Source organism: Scyliorhinus torazame, chromosome 1 (assembly GCF_047496885.1).
Source record: "Scyliorhinus torazame isolate Kashiwa2021f chromosome 1, sScyTor2.1, whole genome shotgun sequence".
Lineage (NCBI taxonomy): Eukaryota > Metazoa > Chordata > Chondrichthyes > Carcharhiniformes > Scyliorhinidae > Scyliorhinus > Scyliorhinus torazame.
Genome location: NC_092707.1, coordinates 186,111,766 through 186,130,852, shown reverse-complemented (window position 1 = coordinate 186,130,852; position 19,087 = coordinate 186,111,766). Strand labels below are relative to the sequence as shown.

Sequence of the window (19,087 nt, the reverse complement as noted above, 5' to 3'; positions counted from 1 at the left end):
TGCGTGTGCTCTCACTGGTGATTGGCTGTGATGTTGTGTGTGTGTTGGTTGGTCCAACTATCTGTCCATCAGTGTGTGTGTGATTGCACCATGATATGCTAATGTGGATATCATGACATCCCCCTTTTTTACAAGGATATGTGCCTACATGTGAATAAATATTAGTGTGTACTGAGTGCATCTGAGTATGTGTGTGTGCAATATGTGTGTGAGTACATGAGGCTAAACTATATACAGAGGAAGGTGTCAGGTGCAACAGAGCAACGAGGTTGTGCCACTAACAAAAGAAGTGCAATCAGCAAACAACGAGAGAGAACTTCTGGAACGACAAGAAAGAAACACGTTAACAGTCCTGTAAAACAATTCAGTGAGTCCAATGTGCTAACAGGCTCATGAGTCAAGTCTATCAGGTGGGCGATGAATTCGGGTTGACCGTTAGGGTGGCACAGCATTCAACGCCCGGATCAATGCTGTGCACTGGCATCGGCTGGTGGTTCAAGCTTGGGGACATCCGGTTCTTGTTTATTACCGCAACGCGGAAGGGTTCCCGGTCATTGGTATCACAGGTCTGCATGTTGTCAGGATATGACTCAGTGTATGGGGGCTGAATGGCCCGCACGTCCCAGCGAGGCTGGAGGAATTGCGGAGAGTTGGCAGGGTGAGCTGCTCGACAGCAGGCAGCGTAGTGGCCCATCCTGCCACAGCAGAGGCATTGTCGTGCTTTGGCTGGACATTGCCGCTTTAAGTGTGCGGATCCACAGTTGCCGCACGTCGTGATGTCATGGCGCTCGTTGTGCCACCGCGCATGCGTGGTGCGGTCCTGCGTAGAGTGTGCCTGCGCATTCCGTCCCTCTGCATCGACGTGCCCTCTTTTGGCGCGTACAAACGCGGGAGGCCTCGGAAAGCGCGTGAAATGTCCGCCCTCGTCCGGGCCGCGGTCCGGGAGGACCTCGATCGACTGGACCCGCTCCTCCTCGTAGGAACCCTGCCGTGCCGATTCGGCCACCTGGATTTGGGAGTACCGGCTGGTCGCATTTTCGTGGAGGACGCAGGTCTCAATGGCAGTCGCTAGGGTGAGGTGCTTTATTTTGAGGAGCTGCTGGCGGAGGGTGTCCGAGGTGACCCCAAAAACTATCTGATCCCGAATCATGGAGTCGGAGGTGGCCTCATAGCCGCAGGACTGCGCGAGTATATGGAGGTGTGTCAGATGAGATTGAAAAGGTTCAGCCTTACCCTGCAGGCGCTGCTGGAAGAGGTACCTCTCGAAGCTCTCATTAATTTCCACGCTGAAGTGTTCCTCATACTTTAGAAGGACCGTCTTGTATTTCGTCTTGTCCTTGCCTTCCGCGAATGCCAGGGAGTTGTAGATGTGGATTGCGTGTTGCCCCACCGTGGAGAGGAGGAGGGCGATCTTCCTGGTGTCCGATGCATTCTCCCTGTCTGTGGCTTCTAGGAAGAGCTGGAAGCGCTGTTTAAACAGCTTCCAGTTGACGCCAATCTTTCCAGCGATTCGGAGCGGCTGCGGCGGGCTGATGTTTTCCATGGAGTAGGATGGCGGATTTCTGGAGAGGTGCAGGTAGGTCTCACAGTCGCTGGCTAGTTTCCAGTCCTGGTATCATGTCGTGCTGGGTGTTCCGATACACAAATGAACCAACACGGTTGTACATGGTACAACTCTGTTCTATTGTCTTGTACAATAATAACTAATAACTGCTGGCTGAGGTTCGTGCTTCACCAGCTAACCTGTGGACCCAGCCCTTTCACTATCTTGGTGAGGCACTCAGCACATGGTGTATGTCTGAGTGGCACGCTGTGAGCTCTGTGCTCTGAGCTGTCTCCTGGTAGAACGAGCTGGAACTGTGGTGCTCCCTGTTTTATAGTGCTTGTGCTCTCACTGGTGATTGGCTGTGATGTTGTGTGTGTGTTGGTTGGTCCAACTACCTGTCCATCAGTGTGTGTATGATTGCACCATAATATGCTAATATGGATATCACGACACTACCAATTTATGTCCCTTAGATATACCAAACTGGCTCAAAACATGTTAATTTTGCAAAAAAGGATTTTTCAAAAATTTAAAATGATAGCAACAAAACTAACAGGAGGATAAGATTATTCTTCCTTAATTGTTAATCTTTGTGAAATTGTTGTCTCACATTTAATTTTGCAAATGGATGCTAAAGTGATGAGTTCACACAGCAAGTTTCTATTTGCGACATTGTTGGGATCTCAGTCAGGACTGTGAAGTAGACCCACCTTATCCTTTTTGCTGAGACTCAGATCCAACTGGTACCAGCAAAATCTTTAAAATGGGTGCCACAGTTTCTGTGAAGAAACAATTTTAACATATGTGCTCTTGGGATGTGGGTGTCACTGGCAAGACCAGCATTTATTGCCTTGGAGAAGATGGTGATGAACCACCTTTTTGAACCGCGACAGTCCATGTGGCGTGTACTTGCGTTCAGTGCGTTTTAAAATTCTGGCTGGTTTCAACTGCTCTACATATTGATAAGAGAGCTCCCTCCAAGCCAAAGGCACTGGCTTATAGGCCGCAGAAACCTGTAGTGGCAAATGCTTCCTTCTGCAAAGCCAAAACTCAATACTTCCTTTCTATTCTTGAATTATTTCAAGATACTTTGTTTGCTATCTGCCCATTTTAACAGTTTGCAGACTACCTGGCATTTGTGGCAGAGCAAATAACTGTAGATGCAGACTTCTTTGAAAGTGATATCGGTTATTTTCATTTACTACAACCAGATCTTTGCTTGAGGTTGTTTTTCTTCGCTTGGTTTCAAAGGCAATGAATGTTTATTTTGGTAGTTGTCTTTGTTTTTACTTCATATCTTATCAGTTCTAAGTAGCATTTTCATGTGAGAAAAAACATAAACTTGTAGCTATGCGTGATTTTATTTTGCCATGAACTCAACGGAGTGATGTGGTTGCAGACGTTTAATTCTTTGTTTAATCGCTGAAAGAAATACAATGACCTGAATTTTCATAAAAACCAAGAGGGCTCTCCGCCATTGGGAAAATAGCTCCGGAGGCAAAATCCAGAAGTTCTACCCCGGAACACAGCAAAAGGGGAATGGAGACTGGTTCAAATATGTGAAATAATTGTTCATGGAGGCAGCTGCATGTGTTAAAATGTAGCTTACTCAGCCTGATCTTATTTTTGCTGGTGGGACCTGTTTGGGGAAGGTCTAAAGCTTCTCAATCTGTTGGTGGTGTGGGGTGCCGCTTTGGAGGGGAAAGGTAACCTTTTTCGGATTTGGTTCCATATGCTCTTTGGAGGAGATCGGCCGCCTTGTAGGGCAGTTAGGTGCTCTTTGGAGAGGTAAGGTTCCCTTTGGAATTGTTAAGCAACACACATGAATGCCTGTAAAACATGCTTAATCTCATTGGAACTGTCAACAGCGCTGTCAAAAACAAAGCTACCAAAAGGAGCTATTGAGCTGTCAAAGCATTGAAACTCCTTCCTTTTAAAGATTTTTAAAAAACCTCCATGCAGTTTTTAAAAACTGTGCTTGCTATTTCACTCTACTCCTTGACATAAGCCTGACGGTTGCTGCATGATTGGTTTCACGAACTTTCATTATCACAGTAGGATGCCTGTCAGTTAACAATTTGATTCACAAGTCCAAGTTGTATACTCTTTGATTTAGATGATAAATTCCATTGATTGTTTTGGTAAGATATTAAAAGAAGTTAAATGCAGTGATTGGTTTTAGTAACAATGAAGCTGGGTGGGATTCTCCGTCAGCCGACGCCGGAATCAGGAAATCCGATTGGGTGGCGAATTGGTTCCGATGCTGAAATCATGGCGGGCTCTGGTTTCACATCAAATCGCAATTCTCCGTTGCCTCGACTGCGGTGTCAATGTGTTCCAGAATGCACGCACAATAAATGCAGCCGCCATTTCATTAGCGGGCCTGATGAGGGGGAGAGAGGAGGTAAAACAAAGAGAGATGCAACCGTGGACTTCTGGGCTGGACACTGGCTGGGTTGGATGGTGTGGAGGGCCCTGCCAGAGCGGAGGGGGGGGGGGGGGGGGGGGAGGGGTTGGTAGGTGTGATGGGGTTACGGGCTGTGAGGTCGGGATGACCCCATCATGGGACTGGGGCAGTGCCTAGGCATGGACCGCCATCACTGCGGCCTGCAAGGTAGCCATCTTGCTGCGCACCCCACCTCACCACCCACCTTGACCTTGGTTCTGCAGAGTGATTCTGGACATGTGGGTGCCCTCACCCCTGCACCCAAGCCCCACGTTCCACCCCACTATCCCACACCCCACCAACATCTATCCGCCCCCAAACTGGCCACCACCCACAGGTGGGTCATCAGGCGGCCCACCCAGCACAACACCCATAGTAGCCCCTTGAGGGAGGCGCTGAACAGGGGACATCCGACGTTAACCCTGGCAGTAGGGATGGGTGGCAGTGCCAGAGTCCCCCATGGTGTCGGGCACTGATGGGCCAGGGATGTGGAAGAGGGGGGGTGCGGAGTCATGAAGGGGCAGAACCCCCAGTGCAAACTGGGGCCACCATGTCGCCCATTGGACCTGGTTGGGCACGGGGGTACGCACCATGCTACCATGTCGGCCTTTCACCCCCTACAGACAATGGATATTTGAATTCAACCAGCAATGGTGGTCACCATTGCTCTGGGTGATGCCCTGCGGCTGTATGAGCTGGAGCTGCTCGAGGAGGAAGCTGCAGCAGCGGAGAAGGCCGCAGTGGAACAGGAAGTAGCTACTGGGGGTGGAGAGCCAGCCGTCCAACAGGCCGAGGAGGGGGAGGAGGTGCAAAGGAGGCGCTGCATGAGGCCTCGCGTGTACCAGCAGCGCTTGTCATTCGAGGACTTGCTGGACCGGGCATGCCGTTGAAGACTCTGGCTGAGCAGGGTGACAGTGTGACACATCTACCAGATCATGGTGCAACTGGCACCGTGCGGGTATGGGGGTGTGGGGGAAGGACATCAGCCACCGGTGGCCATGGGGTCCTTCCAGGCGCCAAATGGGGACCTGTCTGGGATCTCACAGAGCTCGGTGCACCATTACAGAGGTCCTATATGCCCAGTCAACACAATACATCCATGTCAATGTGGACCAAGCCCACCAGGATGTCTGGGCAGCAGGTTTTGCCACCACAATAGTCAGCGACTGGAGGGAGGGTGGGGGGGGGAGACCCAGGTGCTGCGGTGTTTATCATATCATAGAATTTACAGTGCAGAAGGAGGCCATTCGGCCCATCGAGTCTGCACCGCCTCTTGGAAAGAGCACCTTACCCAAGGTCAACACCGCCACCCTATCCCCATAACACAGTAACCCCACCCAACACTAAGGGCAATTTTGGACACTAAGGGCAATTTATCATGGCCAATCCACCTAACCTGCACATCTTTGGACTGTGGGAGGAAACCGGAGCACCCGGAGGAAACCCACGCACACACGGGGAGGATGTGCAGACTCCGCACAGACAGTGACCCAAGCTGGAATCGAACCTGGGACCCTGGAGCTGTGAAGCAATTGTGCTATCCACAAGGCTACCGTGCTGCCTACCGTGTTCTGGCACCTCCACTGTGGGAGTCACCGGCATGGGCCCGATCACCACCTCCTCCCTCTAGGTGCCCGATGACTGTTCCATAGGATGGGTTTGAGTGGAGCTAGCCCCTGTGGGTTCAACGCCCTGGCACTGCCAGTCTTGGAGGCTCGCTTTCTTCTCGGCATGGGTCTGCATGCAGGTGGCCATGGAGCACAGGGAGGAGACAACATCTGTCTGCGACTGCGCCACATTACACTGCAACTGTCATCACCTTCTGGGTATGTGTCACATAAGCAAGTGACTGCGCCATCTCCCTCCAGGTCTGGTCCACCACCATCTGTGTCTGTGACTGTGTCACGTCAGCCAGTGCTTCGGCAATGCTGCCGACACTCCCAGCCATGGCCTCCTGTGACTGGGCCATGCTCAAAAGCGCCGCTGCAATGTCCAGGTTGCTCTGGCACGTGGCTGCCTGTGAGAGGCTACCCCCTGCACAGATTGCCCCAGGCCTTGGATATGTTGATCCATAGCCAAGCCTTTCACCCCTAATGCCTCCATCGTGGATGCCACCCATGCGATGTTAGCCTGGGTGGCACACATGATCGGCACCACCACCTGCTCCTGCACACGGTTGGATTCCTCCAACTGCACCTGCAGGTGCTGGATGCTAGTAGACAATCCCTCATGTAGTTCCTGGCTCCGACTGCATCGCCACAAACGATAGGACTGTCTGTTTCAGGAGCCCGAAACCTGTCTGGATGGCATCTAGTCCCTGGGGTCGACCCACCCTCCAACCGTCCGCCCCCTCGGGAGTTCCTACATCCACCTGATGTCCCGGGCATTTAAAGAATGTCCCAGGATCCTCTTCACGAAAGTTGCCAACCATGGTGAGTGTCTCTGGGATGGTGGAGGGTGTTGGAGACAACTGTGATGGGTGTCAACATCGGATTCGAGCTCCGGGGTGTCTTGTGTCTCAGGCATATGACTACCCTCCTTGTCGGCGTCGTCATCATTGCTTGACACATGGCAGGGGTTCTGGCTGTGGTTGTGTCTTGGGGACACCAGAAGGACCCGCCCCAGCAGCTCCTGCAAGACACAAAACAAGACGCATGATTAGACCTCAGTCCGGGGAGTGGTGGGGGTGATGTGATTGTGTGGTGTGGGGGGTGGGGCTGGTGTGGGATGGTTTGAGGTTTGAGGGTGGTGATGGGATGAGGATGTGGAGGTGGGGATGGTGTGGGGTTGTGGTAATACCAGGTATTGCGGTACCTGAGAGGTGGATGACCATTGGCTAGACCCAGGAGTCTACCATTGGCTGATGTACATAGCTCCGCCCTGAGAGGCGGAGTATAAGAACCGGTGCCGTCCCAGCAGCCTTCACTTTCTGTATCGAAGCTGCTGGGGAACAGTTCTAGCAGATTAAAGCCTTTTAGTTATGACTCACCTTGTCTCGAGAGTAATTGATTGCGCATCAGGGGTGTGAGTGGTGTGGGGGTGAGGGTGGTGTGGGGGTGGTTTGAGGGTGATATGGGGTGAGAGTGGTTTGGGGGTGGTGTGGGGATGAGGGAGTTTTTGGGGGGTGTTGACAGACATGTCGTAGAGGACTGCATCTCCACCCTGGCGACATCCCTTTCCTCGGGCCCGCTGACCACATCCAGGGCCTGCCGCTCTGCCATGATGAGGGACCGCAGGTCCGGCGGTCTCCCTCCAGCCTTTTCCCACTCCCTGCGGTTATTACTAGCCTTCTCCAGGGGGGGGGGGGGGGGGCGGGGGACAGTAAATGCACAGTGATAGCCAGTGCGACGCATGCACCCCCGGTGGTTGGTAGCTGGTAGCTTCAGTGGCCAGGGCACTCGGCCATGACAGGCGGTACGGGTGCCAGCATGTGGTGCAGGGTGCCCTCCTGGTGGGGCGAGAGGGTTGGGGTAACGAGTGTGTGGAATGTGGGTGGGTGTCAGGAGCACAGTGCTGCTTACTCGCCCTGGCCGCCCTGAGGAGGTCGTGCATTTTGTTATGGCACTGCTGGCCGGTCCAGACAGTGTTACTGGTGCTCTGATGGCCTCTGCCACCTGCGCCCTGGCACAACGAATGGCAGCAGCTGATAGCCTCCTTTCCCAGCCGGGGTACAGGATGGCCCGCCTCTCCTCCACAGCGTCCAGGACGATCTCGAGCTCGGCGCCTATAAATCTCAGGGCTGGGCTCCTTGCTGCCATCTTGTTGGCTGGGATGCTGTGTGTGGGGAGTGACGTGCGTATGTGCGGCTGCAGCTTGTCAGACGCCTGAGTGTTAATCGTGAATCCAGCGAATCCAACACCATTTCTCATTGGAAAATCAATTATGTTCCACGTGGCGTCGGTGCTAGTCCCTGAACAGTTGCTGAATTGGTACAGGTGCGGTCCAGTTTTGCTGCCGTGGAAGTCAACTAACCCTGCCCAGCATCAACGCTTTGTCTCAGGAATGGAGAATCCCACCCAGTGTCTTTCTTAAAATAAGCATTTGACAACATAGTTTTATCCCTTCTCAGCATGAATCATGATGTATGCCCATGGTGGGTATTGGATGAATTGGCATGCTGGTTTAAGGGAAACTGTAGTGAGTAGTGGGCATTAGATAGCACAATGTTGGCAAAGCGGCAAGAAGGGACGATTGAGGTAATTGGTATATGGTTATCATAGGAGGTATAAAAGGGCATGGGTGTGGGTTTTATGGCGTAGCTTGACATGAAGGGTATGAGGGCCATGGGAGTGGATGGGGGGCATGAGTTGGAATGGATGAGGCATGGAGAGCGTGTTGGGGATGGGAAGGTATGAGGGAGCCTGTTTATGTTTTATTGTTTTTCGAAATGACACATATCTGGCTGCATGTGTAAATTGAAGCTTTATGCAAACATTTTTAAAAATGTCTGCAGGTACTCGCTTATTAACATTTATTTTCTTCATTACCACACTCAAAGGCTTGCCTAATAACACACAGCGCAGATGATAGTCAATACAATTAATCAATACAATTGGAACAATTGAATACAACATCATCATATACCATTGTTTCACAGAATTAGTGAGAATGCCTTGACTTTTTCTAAGTGATGGAAAAAAATTTCATTGGTTCAGATTTGCTTTTGGATGATCCCTTCATTAGCACAGAGGACAAACCATTGTTTTTAATAACAAATACAGCACTCAATCCACCAATCAGCACACAGCTTGGTTCACGGTCTCTGAGACACATACCAAACAGCACATGACTTGGTACACTGTCTGTGAGACACATACCAATCAGCACGCAGCTTGGTACATGGTCTGTGAGACACAGACCAATCAGCACGCAGCTTGGTACACGGTATGTGAAACACATAATAACCTTCTGTTGTCACACGTATGAAGTTACTGTGAAACGCCCCTAGTCGCCATATCCCGGCGCCTGTTCGGGTAAGCTGGTATGGGAATTGAACCCGCGCTGCTGGCCTTGTTCTGCATCACAAACTAGCTGCCTAACCCACTGAGCTAAACCAGCCCAACCAAACAGCACATGGCTTGGTACACGGTCTGTGAGACACATACCAATCAGCACACAGCTTGGTACATGGCCTGTGAGACACATATCAATCAGTACACAGCTTGGTACACTGTCTGTGAGACACATATCAATCAGTACACAGCTTGGTACATTGTCTGTGAGGCACATACCCCGTGAGCTTGGTACACGGGGCGGGATTCTCTCAGCCTGGGGCCGGGCCGGAGAATCCCCGCGGCCAGTGCGAATCGCGCCCCGCCGCCCCGATGCCGGCATGGGATTCTCCGCAGAGCATCGGCGTGGTTGGCGCGGCGCCAGTCAGGGCCGCTCTACGAGGCCAACCCGCCAATTCACTGCCCGGGATGGGCTGAGCGGCCGTAGTAAAAACGCCGAGTCCCGCCGGCGCCATCCAGACCTGCTCTCAGCCAGCGGGAACTCGGTGTGGAAGGGTCGGGGGGCGGCCAGTGGGGATGGAAGGGGAGTCCGACCCCGGGGGGGGCGCCTCCGATGTGGCCTGGCCGCGATCGGGGCCCACCAATCGGCGGGCTGGCCTCTCTGGCTGGGGGCCTCCTTTCTTCCGCGCCGGCCCCTGTAGGCCTGCGCCTTGTTGCGTCGGGGCCGGCACGTTGAAGGAAGCCACTGCCCATGCAAGGATCCATTTGACGCCAAGATCAGCAGCTGGAGCGACGTGAACCGCTCCAGTGCCGTGCTGGCCCCCTGTCGGGGCCAGAATTGCTGATCCTGAGGCCATGTTGACACCGTCGAGAAACGGGACGCTGTTTCCGACGGCATCAACACTTAGCCTCAGGATCACAGAATCACAGAATCCCGCCCACGGTATCATACCAATCAGCACACAGCTTGGTACACGGTCTATAAGACACATACCAGTCTGCACACAGCTTGGTACATGGTCTGTGAGACACATACCAATCAGCGCACAGCTTGTTACACAGATACCAAACAGCACATGGCTTGGTACACTGTGAGACACAGGCCAATCAGCATACAGCTTGGTACACAGATACCAAACAGCACATGGCTTGGTACACAGTCTGTGAAACACATACCAATCAGCTCATGGCTTGGTCACGATCTGTGAGACAGATACCAATCAGCACACAGCTTGGTACACGGTCTGTGAAACACATACCAATCTGCACACAGCTTGGTACACGGTTGAGGCCCCGGGTTGTTGGGAACTACCAGCCTGCTACAGTGGCACTGCCAGGCTGGCAAGGGCACTGCCATGGTGCCAGGCTGGCAGTGCCAAGGTGCCCAGGTGCCAGGTTGTTGGTGCGAGGGGTTAGGGCGGAGGCCTTTGCCCATAAGAGGTGGGGTAAGGGGGGATGAGCTTGCCAGTGCTGGAAATGACTTAAAATGCGGCCCCGATGGGGAGTTCCTTGTCGAGGCCAAAAAAAAGCAAAGTACTGTTGATAAACGGGGTCACCCAGAAACACACTGCTAAACGTGTTGTTCAGTGGACTTTAACTATAGTCCACTGAGCCCTGCCATAGATCTCGCATATTTTCTTTTACTTCTGCAGAAAGATCCCCTACATTTGCATCCATTCTATTTATTGGCACATCTGTTGTATTGCAAAAGCCTCATGTGTCAGAACAGCACAATGAATGTAGGAAGAAGAAGGATTATTCAGGCCATCAAACATGCCATTTACCTGTGGGTTGGATTTTCCAGCCTCACCCGTCACCGGGATCGTACAGTCCCACTGAAAGTCAGTGGACATTTGTCTAGGCCGTTGCATTCTCCATAGTGGGTCCTCCCAAAATCCTGGCCTATAATCTGTTTCAGGACCATGAATAATTATTTACAACTCTGTCCTCCCTTTCAAATTTCTCTATGCCTTGATCAATTCAAAACGTTTTTCTAATGCTACTCCTAGGTTAACATTTACTGTTCTAAGTTATTTCAGAAGTTATTACCTCTAAGTAGGAAGAAGTCGAGCTCGAGTTATGTTTTGCATGTGCCTTCCTCAGCATGTGTAGATATTCATATGCATGTCTGGCTATATCCAAAAGTGGTCCCAAATCCATCTTATTGAATCAATGTATTATTTTAAAGCTTGGGCCATATCTCCTTCCTTCATGCATTTTTTAAATTAATGAGAGCAGATATTCATGCCTCTTTTCATAGCTCAGCAACCTGAAGATTGAAGCATCACCATGCTTCTGTTTGAATCTTTTCCACTGGAAGTATCTTTTCTCTTTTAAACATCAGTGTTGTTTTCCAGAGGTCTGTGGATCTGGTTTTACATTCCAACGTTCTATTTTCTATCCTGTCTGCCATGAGAGATAAACAGAAACAGAGTTCACAAATTTGATAAAAGGGAATTTGACAATTGCCTAAAAGAAAAGAGTTATGTTGAAGAACACAGCTCATTAGCGAGAGAGGGCAGTTAGATTTGGTAGCTTCAGTGGAACGGAGCACCAGTGTATATTTGATGTCTCTGTGCTACAACATTCTGCAATTCGATAAAGAGCCACAATTTATTGCAAATTGTATCAGTCAGAAGTTCTAATTATGGGATAACAAGGTTTACCTAAATCAGTTATTTTGCAAGATTCGTACCATCATCTTGGCATCAATCAGGGTAAGTATGTCCTGCTGGTTGTAAAGAGCAGCCAGATGTTAACAAATCTCAGTATTTTCAAATAAATGAGAAGGATAGTGCTCTCCATTTTCAAATACATTCCTGCTGAAGGCAAAGATTCAAGCTGCAATGTTAGGTTTCTCTGTGGCTTCATGTGATTCAGCGTAAAGTTGAGGTAAAATTGCTTGCTGTAATTGACAATATCCTGCACATCACTTAGTTTATCCACGAGCTGAAATCAGGCCAATTCTTTCTGAATTAAGTTATAATATATTCAGAAGGCCAGATGTCTTAGTATAATGAGGACAGTCACAAATTTAAAAATCTCATCCTGATGTTCTCACCAACTGTTACCAGCCCACTGAGATTTTCCGTTTGAAGGAGAGAGACTGTGTCCTAACAGATGATTCTTGTGCTCTTGTGTTATGGACTGGGAATCTGGTCAACTTCAGATATATTATGGACTGAGGGAGGAGGATGACTGAAGCATCTCAATTTTATAGCCTGAGCCTAACATAAATGAAGATGCAAGTTTTAAATCATCTTAAGTATGCTCTTGTAATGGCATCTTCTATGTAATTACATTTCCTCCTTTTGTAACATTTTATTTTCAGAGATAGAACAGGGAACCTGCAGTGATCCTGGAACACCAGCTTATGGAAAGCGAGAGGGCAAAAGATTCCTTCATGGTGACATTTTGAGATTTGAATGCTTGCCTGCTTTTGAACTTGTTGGCCAAAAATCTATTACTTGCCAGAAGAATAACCAATGGTCAACCAAGAAACCGAGCTGTGTCTGTAAGTAGCCTGAAACAATCATTATCTTTATCTTCTAGTTGTTAAAGTATATACAGGATGGTTTGTGTATATATAATAATTGTCACCGCTTTGGACCGCTATGTGTGCTTAATATATAAATTTCAACTTAAATTTGTGTCATGACTTCTGCTAACCTTGACTTGGATTGTCAGAGGGGAGAGTGGAATCTGTATTGTACTATTAAAGAACGAACTACTGACTGAAGACATTTGGAATGAAATTTTGTGAAAGGCTTCCTCAATTTTCTGAGTATAATGTGCACTTTTTCAGCTAAAAGTTTATCTGGAAGATGGGTGCATATTGTACATGGGAGCTAATCCAGGTGGGTTTTTTTTTCCTGCAGCCGGTGAGTGGGCCTCATGAGGAATGCACTGCAACCTGTTTGGGGTTGACTATCTTTCCCTCGCAAAGGTCTTGGTCTTTTTATACGGCTCACAGAGAAACTCAGACTACATCTCAGTTTCTCTGCCAGAGACTACATTAGGGCAGGATGGTGGAAAGTCTGACAAGGCAACTGGGAGACTACATAAAGGAAACTGCTACTTGCAAGAGGGTCGAACAGTGCACCCTGTCACGTTTCTCACAGGATCAACTTGGAGACAGTTTTCCTCCGAAGCAAGGCTTTAATGTACCAAAGGACAATTTAGATAATGAGAACAAAAACAGGGAATTTATGCTGAGCCTTTATAAAGCTTCAGTTGAACCACAACTATTCAGTATTACGTTTAGTTCACCCTTTAGGAAGGATATCGGCGTCCTGGAGAGGGTGCAATGGAGATTTAGCGGAATAGTTCCAGGGATAATTGACTTTGGGCTACAAGATTTGGTTAGAGATGCTGTGGTTGCCCTTCATGGACCAAAGGATGTTTAGGGGAGATTTGATAGATACGTACAAGATTATGAGAGATTTAGACAAGGTAGGTAAAGAAAAATTGTATCCATTTACTGATTGTACAAATTAGAGGGGAGACAGATTGAAGGTTTTGGGCAAGGGATGCAGGGGGAAATGTAAGGAAGAACTTTTTCATGCAGCTAATGTTAATGACTTGGGACTCCCTGCTGCACAGGCATTGGAAACAAGGACTAATGATTGCAAAAGGAAATTGGATGGATACTTGAGTGAAATGAAGTTGCAGGGCTTGAGGTTAGAGCACGGGAATGGGACTTACTGGATTGCTCTCTAGCGAGTCAGCATAAATGCAATGGGTTAATGGTTTCCTTCTTGTGCCTTCATGACTCATGGTTCTACAGCATCATAAGCAGTAGGAGTCATCGAAAGCCACTTATGCAATGACTACTTTGATACTAACGATCTAGGTTGATACATTATATAATAAAACATGTAAGAGGCAGGCAATGCAGGAATTCTCCAGGAGTGTAACTGACCGCCCCCTCCCCCCCACACCATCCCACTGCCCGTCAACCTGCCACACATGATGAACACCACTGGCCTGTCAGTCCCCAGGAATAATGGCACATTGACCTTCACATCACAAAAGTCCAGATCTATATTGTAATGGTGATAAGGCAATTTGTTCATGAAATTCTAGGTGCGTATTATATTTGGAAACATATTGTATTTGGAAAATTAGAGTCATTTCCATTGCACCACTCAGTCCCTGCATACTGATACTGCCAGTACGTGTCACTTGAAGTAGCTTGATATGAATTACTAAACAATCTCAATACAATGTACTTTAAAGGACTACTGTGCCATTTCAATGCAGTTTTTAAAAGGATTTGAGTTGCTGTGTAATTTAATTGTTTTTCAGAAGCATTAAGGCTAATGGAGTTGGAGCCAGAAAAATATTGGAAGGAACTCAGCAAAATTGCTGCAGTATTGTTGATACTGATCAATATTGTGTCATCCGGAAATTGATGTCAGACAGGCAGAATGATAATATCGTGCAACCCTTAGACTCAGTGGCAGAGACATAGAGCTGGGTGGAGCAGCTCTCCATGCTTTTGAATGATGCTGATGAGGATTAGCTAAGGGGCATAGTTATGGTATATGCCAGATCTATCTTAGAATGGGGCTAATGGAATTTGGTAATGATGGAAATGGTCAGAGTAGAAAACTCTGGAAGAGTATAGAATTAGGTGGGAGGGCACTGAAAGTTGATGGCAAAATGACCATTGAGAAAATTAATCAATTGCTGTGGTGGTTTGTAACTGAGCAGAAAAGGAGCAGTTCAGGGTTTCAATGGGTGTAAATGAGAAAGCGGGAGCGATGATGGGGGCAGGTGTCTTTATTTTTCCAAGAATGGAAAGAAAAAGGGAGAAGATTTTGAGGTGGACAGTGGGATGTATCCGTAACAGAAATGAAGAAATATTTGGGATTAAGCCTGATGGCAATCATGACCTGGGAGATGGCAAGGTCTTGTGTGATTCCATGCGGTCTTGGTAAATGGACCTGATCAACTTTGAAGCTGTTTACCCTGCACTGAAGTCTCTGAAATGTAACTACTTTACATGAAGTAGAAAATTGCCATGACACATTTACTTTTAGTGGGTTTTTTTCTGTTCAGACATCACTGGCTGCCAGCTGTCACCTCATTTCAGCTGACTGAATGTTTCAGTGTATATGACAATAACAATTTTAATCCAATCAATTCTTGGCTTAGCAGTTTGCTATTTAGCAAATGGCAGCTAAGATCCTCAATTGTTGTGTGAAAATGCACATGTATTCTCCAAAGTCTCATTATGCATTCATTTAAGTGCCCTTTGTAGTTCAGTATTAAATTACCGTAATATTTTATTCTATTTTCAGTCTCTTGCTTCTTCAATTTTACAACTCCATCTGGTGTTCTGCTATCCCCCAACTACCCAGAGGATTATGGCAACCATATGCATTGTGTATGGCTGATTATTGCGAAGCCAGAAAGCAGGATTCACCTGGCCTTCAATGATTTTGATGTCGAGCCACAGTTTGACTTTGTGTCTGTGAAGGATGGGTTAAATCCCGAATCACCTGTCTTGGGAACTTTTTCTGGAAACAAAATCCCTTCTCCTTTGACCAGCAGTGACCATGTATCGCGTTTAGAGTTCCTGACGGATCACTCCACAGCTGCTCGAGGATTCAATATCACTTTCACAAGTAAGTAGGAGTGATCCATTTTGAAATTTCTCATCAAGGCACCACCTTTGAGCATGTTACATAAGAATCTATTTGAGAAAATCACACCAGTTGTGTAAGAATAGCCATGTTCATCAAAACAAAGCAATAAAAACCTTTGCACCTCAGATGTTGACGAATGGAGTCACTAGTTTAAAAAACAAGCATGCAGAACATGCCAGTGCTGCAATTGAAGTATTGAGGCTGATGGGAAGGTGGCAAGGGGACAGAGAAGGCCAAAAGTGGCCAAGGTACCTGACAAGCCCAAAGCCATGAAGGGCCTGTTGAATTTAATGACAAGACTCATTCTAATTTTTTAGTTTGATTTCCTCATGATGGCCAGCCAAACCGACAGGTTAATTGGAACTCCCATGTTTTGATCGTTATTTTGCTTTCAGTAAGGTGATATTAAAAAGTGAAACTTTCCTACACTACAATATTGACTGCACTTCTGAATTGCTCCAGTGACTGTAAGATTCATACAGTGGTTGCAAAAGGTGCATTATGAATGCAACTATTTCTTTTAATACCTAACTTGAGTGTGGAAAATTCAAGTGATCAAACCTCAGTAGAAAAAATATCACAGCCCCCAGTGTTGAACCATATCAATGAGGCAGGCTTGGTGTTCAGTGCTCAGCAGTCTGCTGGGCAATGATGAGTCTACATGTGCGAGCAAGGCAAGCAGACTCGTTTGCAGTGCTTGCTCCCTGTGTACATGTCAAAGTGAAGTGGATTTCTCCTTCAAGACCTGAAAGAAGCAAGCACTTTTTGTGAAACAGCTACAATTTCATGAGAATTATGCGTCATGTCATTTAAAAAAAGCTGAATAATGTTTGCGTGAGGTAATGAATGAAATGTCAAACGTCATAGAAAGAGCACATCACCAGAAAAGTACGTGCAACAATGCCAGATCTGTGAGGAAGGTGTCTTCTTTGAACATTGTGGTAATTTGAATTTTAAAATTGCATTTATAAAACGTACATTAAAATTATTTATTTTCATATATGGAGGCTTTCCAAAGTCATGGTGAATCACAGTTGATCAACTTTGTGATTGCTTCAATTCCTCCTCACTATGTGTCAGGCTAGATATGGTGGCAGATTGCCTTGGTTGCTATGAGGAAAATTCATTCTGACAGTCACTCAAAGCTGTAGTCACAGTATGTCGTGTGCGCTTCTTAATTGGGCTGCGATTAAGCCACTGAGTGTAATGCCCTTTTGCTTTTACTTATTTGCTGTTGGTGCTAACAGCTGATCTTGCAGATCCAGAGCGTCTCTTCAAAAAGGAAAATCACTCATAATGTCAAAACCAAAGCAAACAGCGGGATAGCTTTATGCCAGTGAGGTTTCCTCAGTGGTTTAATGGATAAATGCAGATGTGGTGCTGAGCCAAACAGTCTGAGGTTTGGGCTCAGTTAACTGATCTCAGTGAGGATGATACTACTGGTCTGTGCAAGAGGAAAGGAATAATAACCATACAGTTCCAATTCTAATTGCTGGAAATTGGAACATACACTGAGCACAGGAATGTGATCAGCTGCGGATCCCTCCAGGGTTAAATAAGCTGCCAGCATTCAACTCAGTAGGCTCACAAGTGAAAAGTAGCTAAGTTACTGGTGAGCTTCTTGAAGCCCTAGAACCAAACCTTAGCAAAATAACTCTGACTCTCAGAGAGACGGTGAACACCAGTGACAAGAGGTGTAAAGAAGCAGCAGAACAAACACAGAAAACAGAAAGCGCAGCTAATTTGGCAGCATCTGTGGAGAGGGAAAATCAGAGTTGGTGCTTCAGGTTTGTTAACTTTCATCAAAACGATAGAATGGCATTGTGAGAGTTGTCAATAAACAGAACTGTATGGTTGAGGATGCAGAGCGAGATCAGCAGCACGGGTTGAATTCCCCTACCGGGTGAGGTTATTAGTGAAGGCCCCACATTCTCAACCCTGCCACTTGCCTGAGGTGTGGTGTTTCTCAGGTTAAATCACCACCAGGCAGCTCTCCCCCTCAAAGGGGAAAGCAGCCTATGGTCATCTGGTTCTATGGCGACTTTATAGAAAATAAGTGTAGAGAAATGATTTAATGGCTTGAATCTGCAGACTGATTAAAATGGAAGTAAACTTCTGAATGGATAACACTGAATCCCCCCTGATACTAATGAGAGATCAGAAATAGATACTAATAGATGTTGTGTCATACACACAGGGTAAGTGTCATATTCAGGTGAAGGAAGGTTTTGAGGGCAGAAATATTTGGACTGAGTCTGCAGGTGCAATCCCCCATTTTAAAGTCATATATTGCATCCTTATTTTGATATCTCCAATCCTCCATCCATGCTAACATATTACATCCAACTCATAAACTCTTATCTTGCACATTAACATTTTTGGTGACATCTTATTAAATGTCTTTTAGAATCCCAAGTATACTACACCTATTGGTTCCCCTGTATCTACCCTCCTAGGTACATCTCAAGAAACACCAATAAATTTGTCAAACCGGATTTTCTTTTCATAAAACTATGTTAACGTTGTCCAAACATACTTTGGTCTTTTGAGTGGATTATTAGGATGTCCCGAATAAATAGGTTCCAGAATTTTCTTAATGATTGATATCAGGCTTACAGGTCTGTCGCTTCTTGTTTTCTCCCTCCCTCCTTTCTTGAATAGCAGTGTTTACATTTGTTGGGACTGTTTTAGAATCTGTTGGGTTTTGGAAAACATTAACCAGGACATGCATTATCTCTGGAGATACCTCTTGTAGAAACCCTAGGAGGTAGGCCATCAGGTGCTGGAGATTTCCAGTTTTTAGCCCTCCAAAGGTTTCTCCAAAACTTTTTCTCTGCTGATGTCAGTTAAGTTTCTCACTTTTAGTGCCCTTGGGCACCTTCTACTTCAGGTACTTGTGTAAAAGTAGAGTTTTGAACACCAAACCTTTAAACAAAATGTAGGTGGTCAACTTAAACACAAGCAATGTTTTGGAGGGATTAAAACCCATTGGCAGGTTTTGTGAACACCCAGTAATTACAAGGTCTCAGTGGTTGCTGGGCACGATGCTGAATTCAGCAGGAAATTGCTGTCCCAGGCGAACTGCTGCTTACAGTTCAAATGAGAAAATTACAATTGCGAAAAAGACTAATTGGACTGTTGCCACCAAATCTGCTCCCAAAACTAGCACGAGGTATCTGAAAAATTAAGGATTTGAGGATCAACTATTCCTTGAATGTAGATAGCTTGTGTTTTGTACTGAGAAAACAGGCACACATATCTGTTCATTGTTTCTGCTCTATCCTCGTCCTCCATGATAATTTATCTTGTTGCTGCCTCTAATGGACCAACATTTAATTTAACTATTCTCCTTTTCATGTACTTGTAAAAACGTCTTGCAAATCTATGTTCATAATCCTGATTAGTTTACACTGATTCTATTTTTCCCATTTTTATCAACCTTTTGATCATCCTTGCTACTTTTAAAAACATGCCCAATCGCCAGGGTAAC

General features: G+C 47.0%; 1 protein-coding gene across 1 annotated transcript in view; it reads left to right on the top strand.

Moving 5' to 3' along the window:
• Nucleotides 1–19,087, top strand: part of csmd2 (CUB and Sushi multiple domains 2) — a 995,459-nt gene that overhangs the window by 287,235 nt on the left and 689,137 nt on the right. Inside the window, exons 9-10 of the mRNA XM_072502405.1 lie at nt 12,276–12,458; nt 15,250–15,576. Of these exons, the coding sequence (XP_072358506.1) occupies nt 12,276–12,458; nt 15,250–15,576 (510 nt within the window). The remainder of the gene's footprint in view (nt 1–12,275; nt 12,459–15,249; nt 15,577–19,087) is intronic.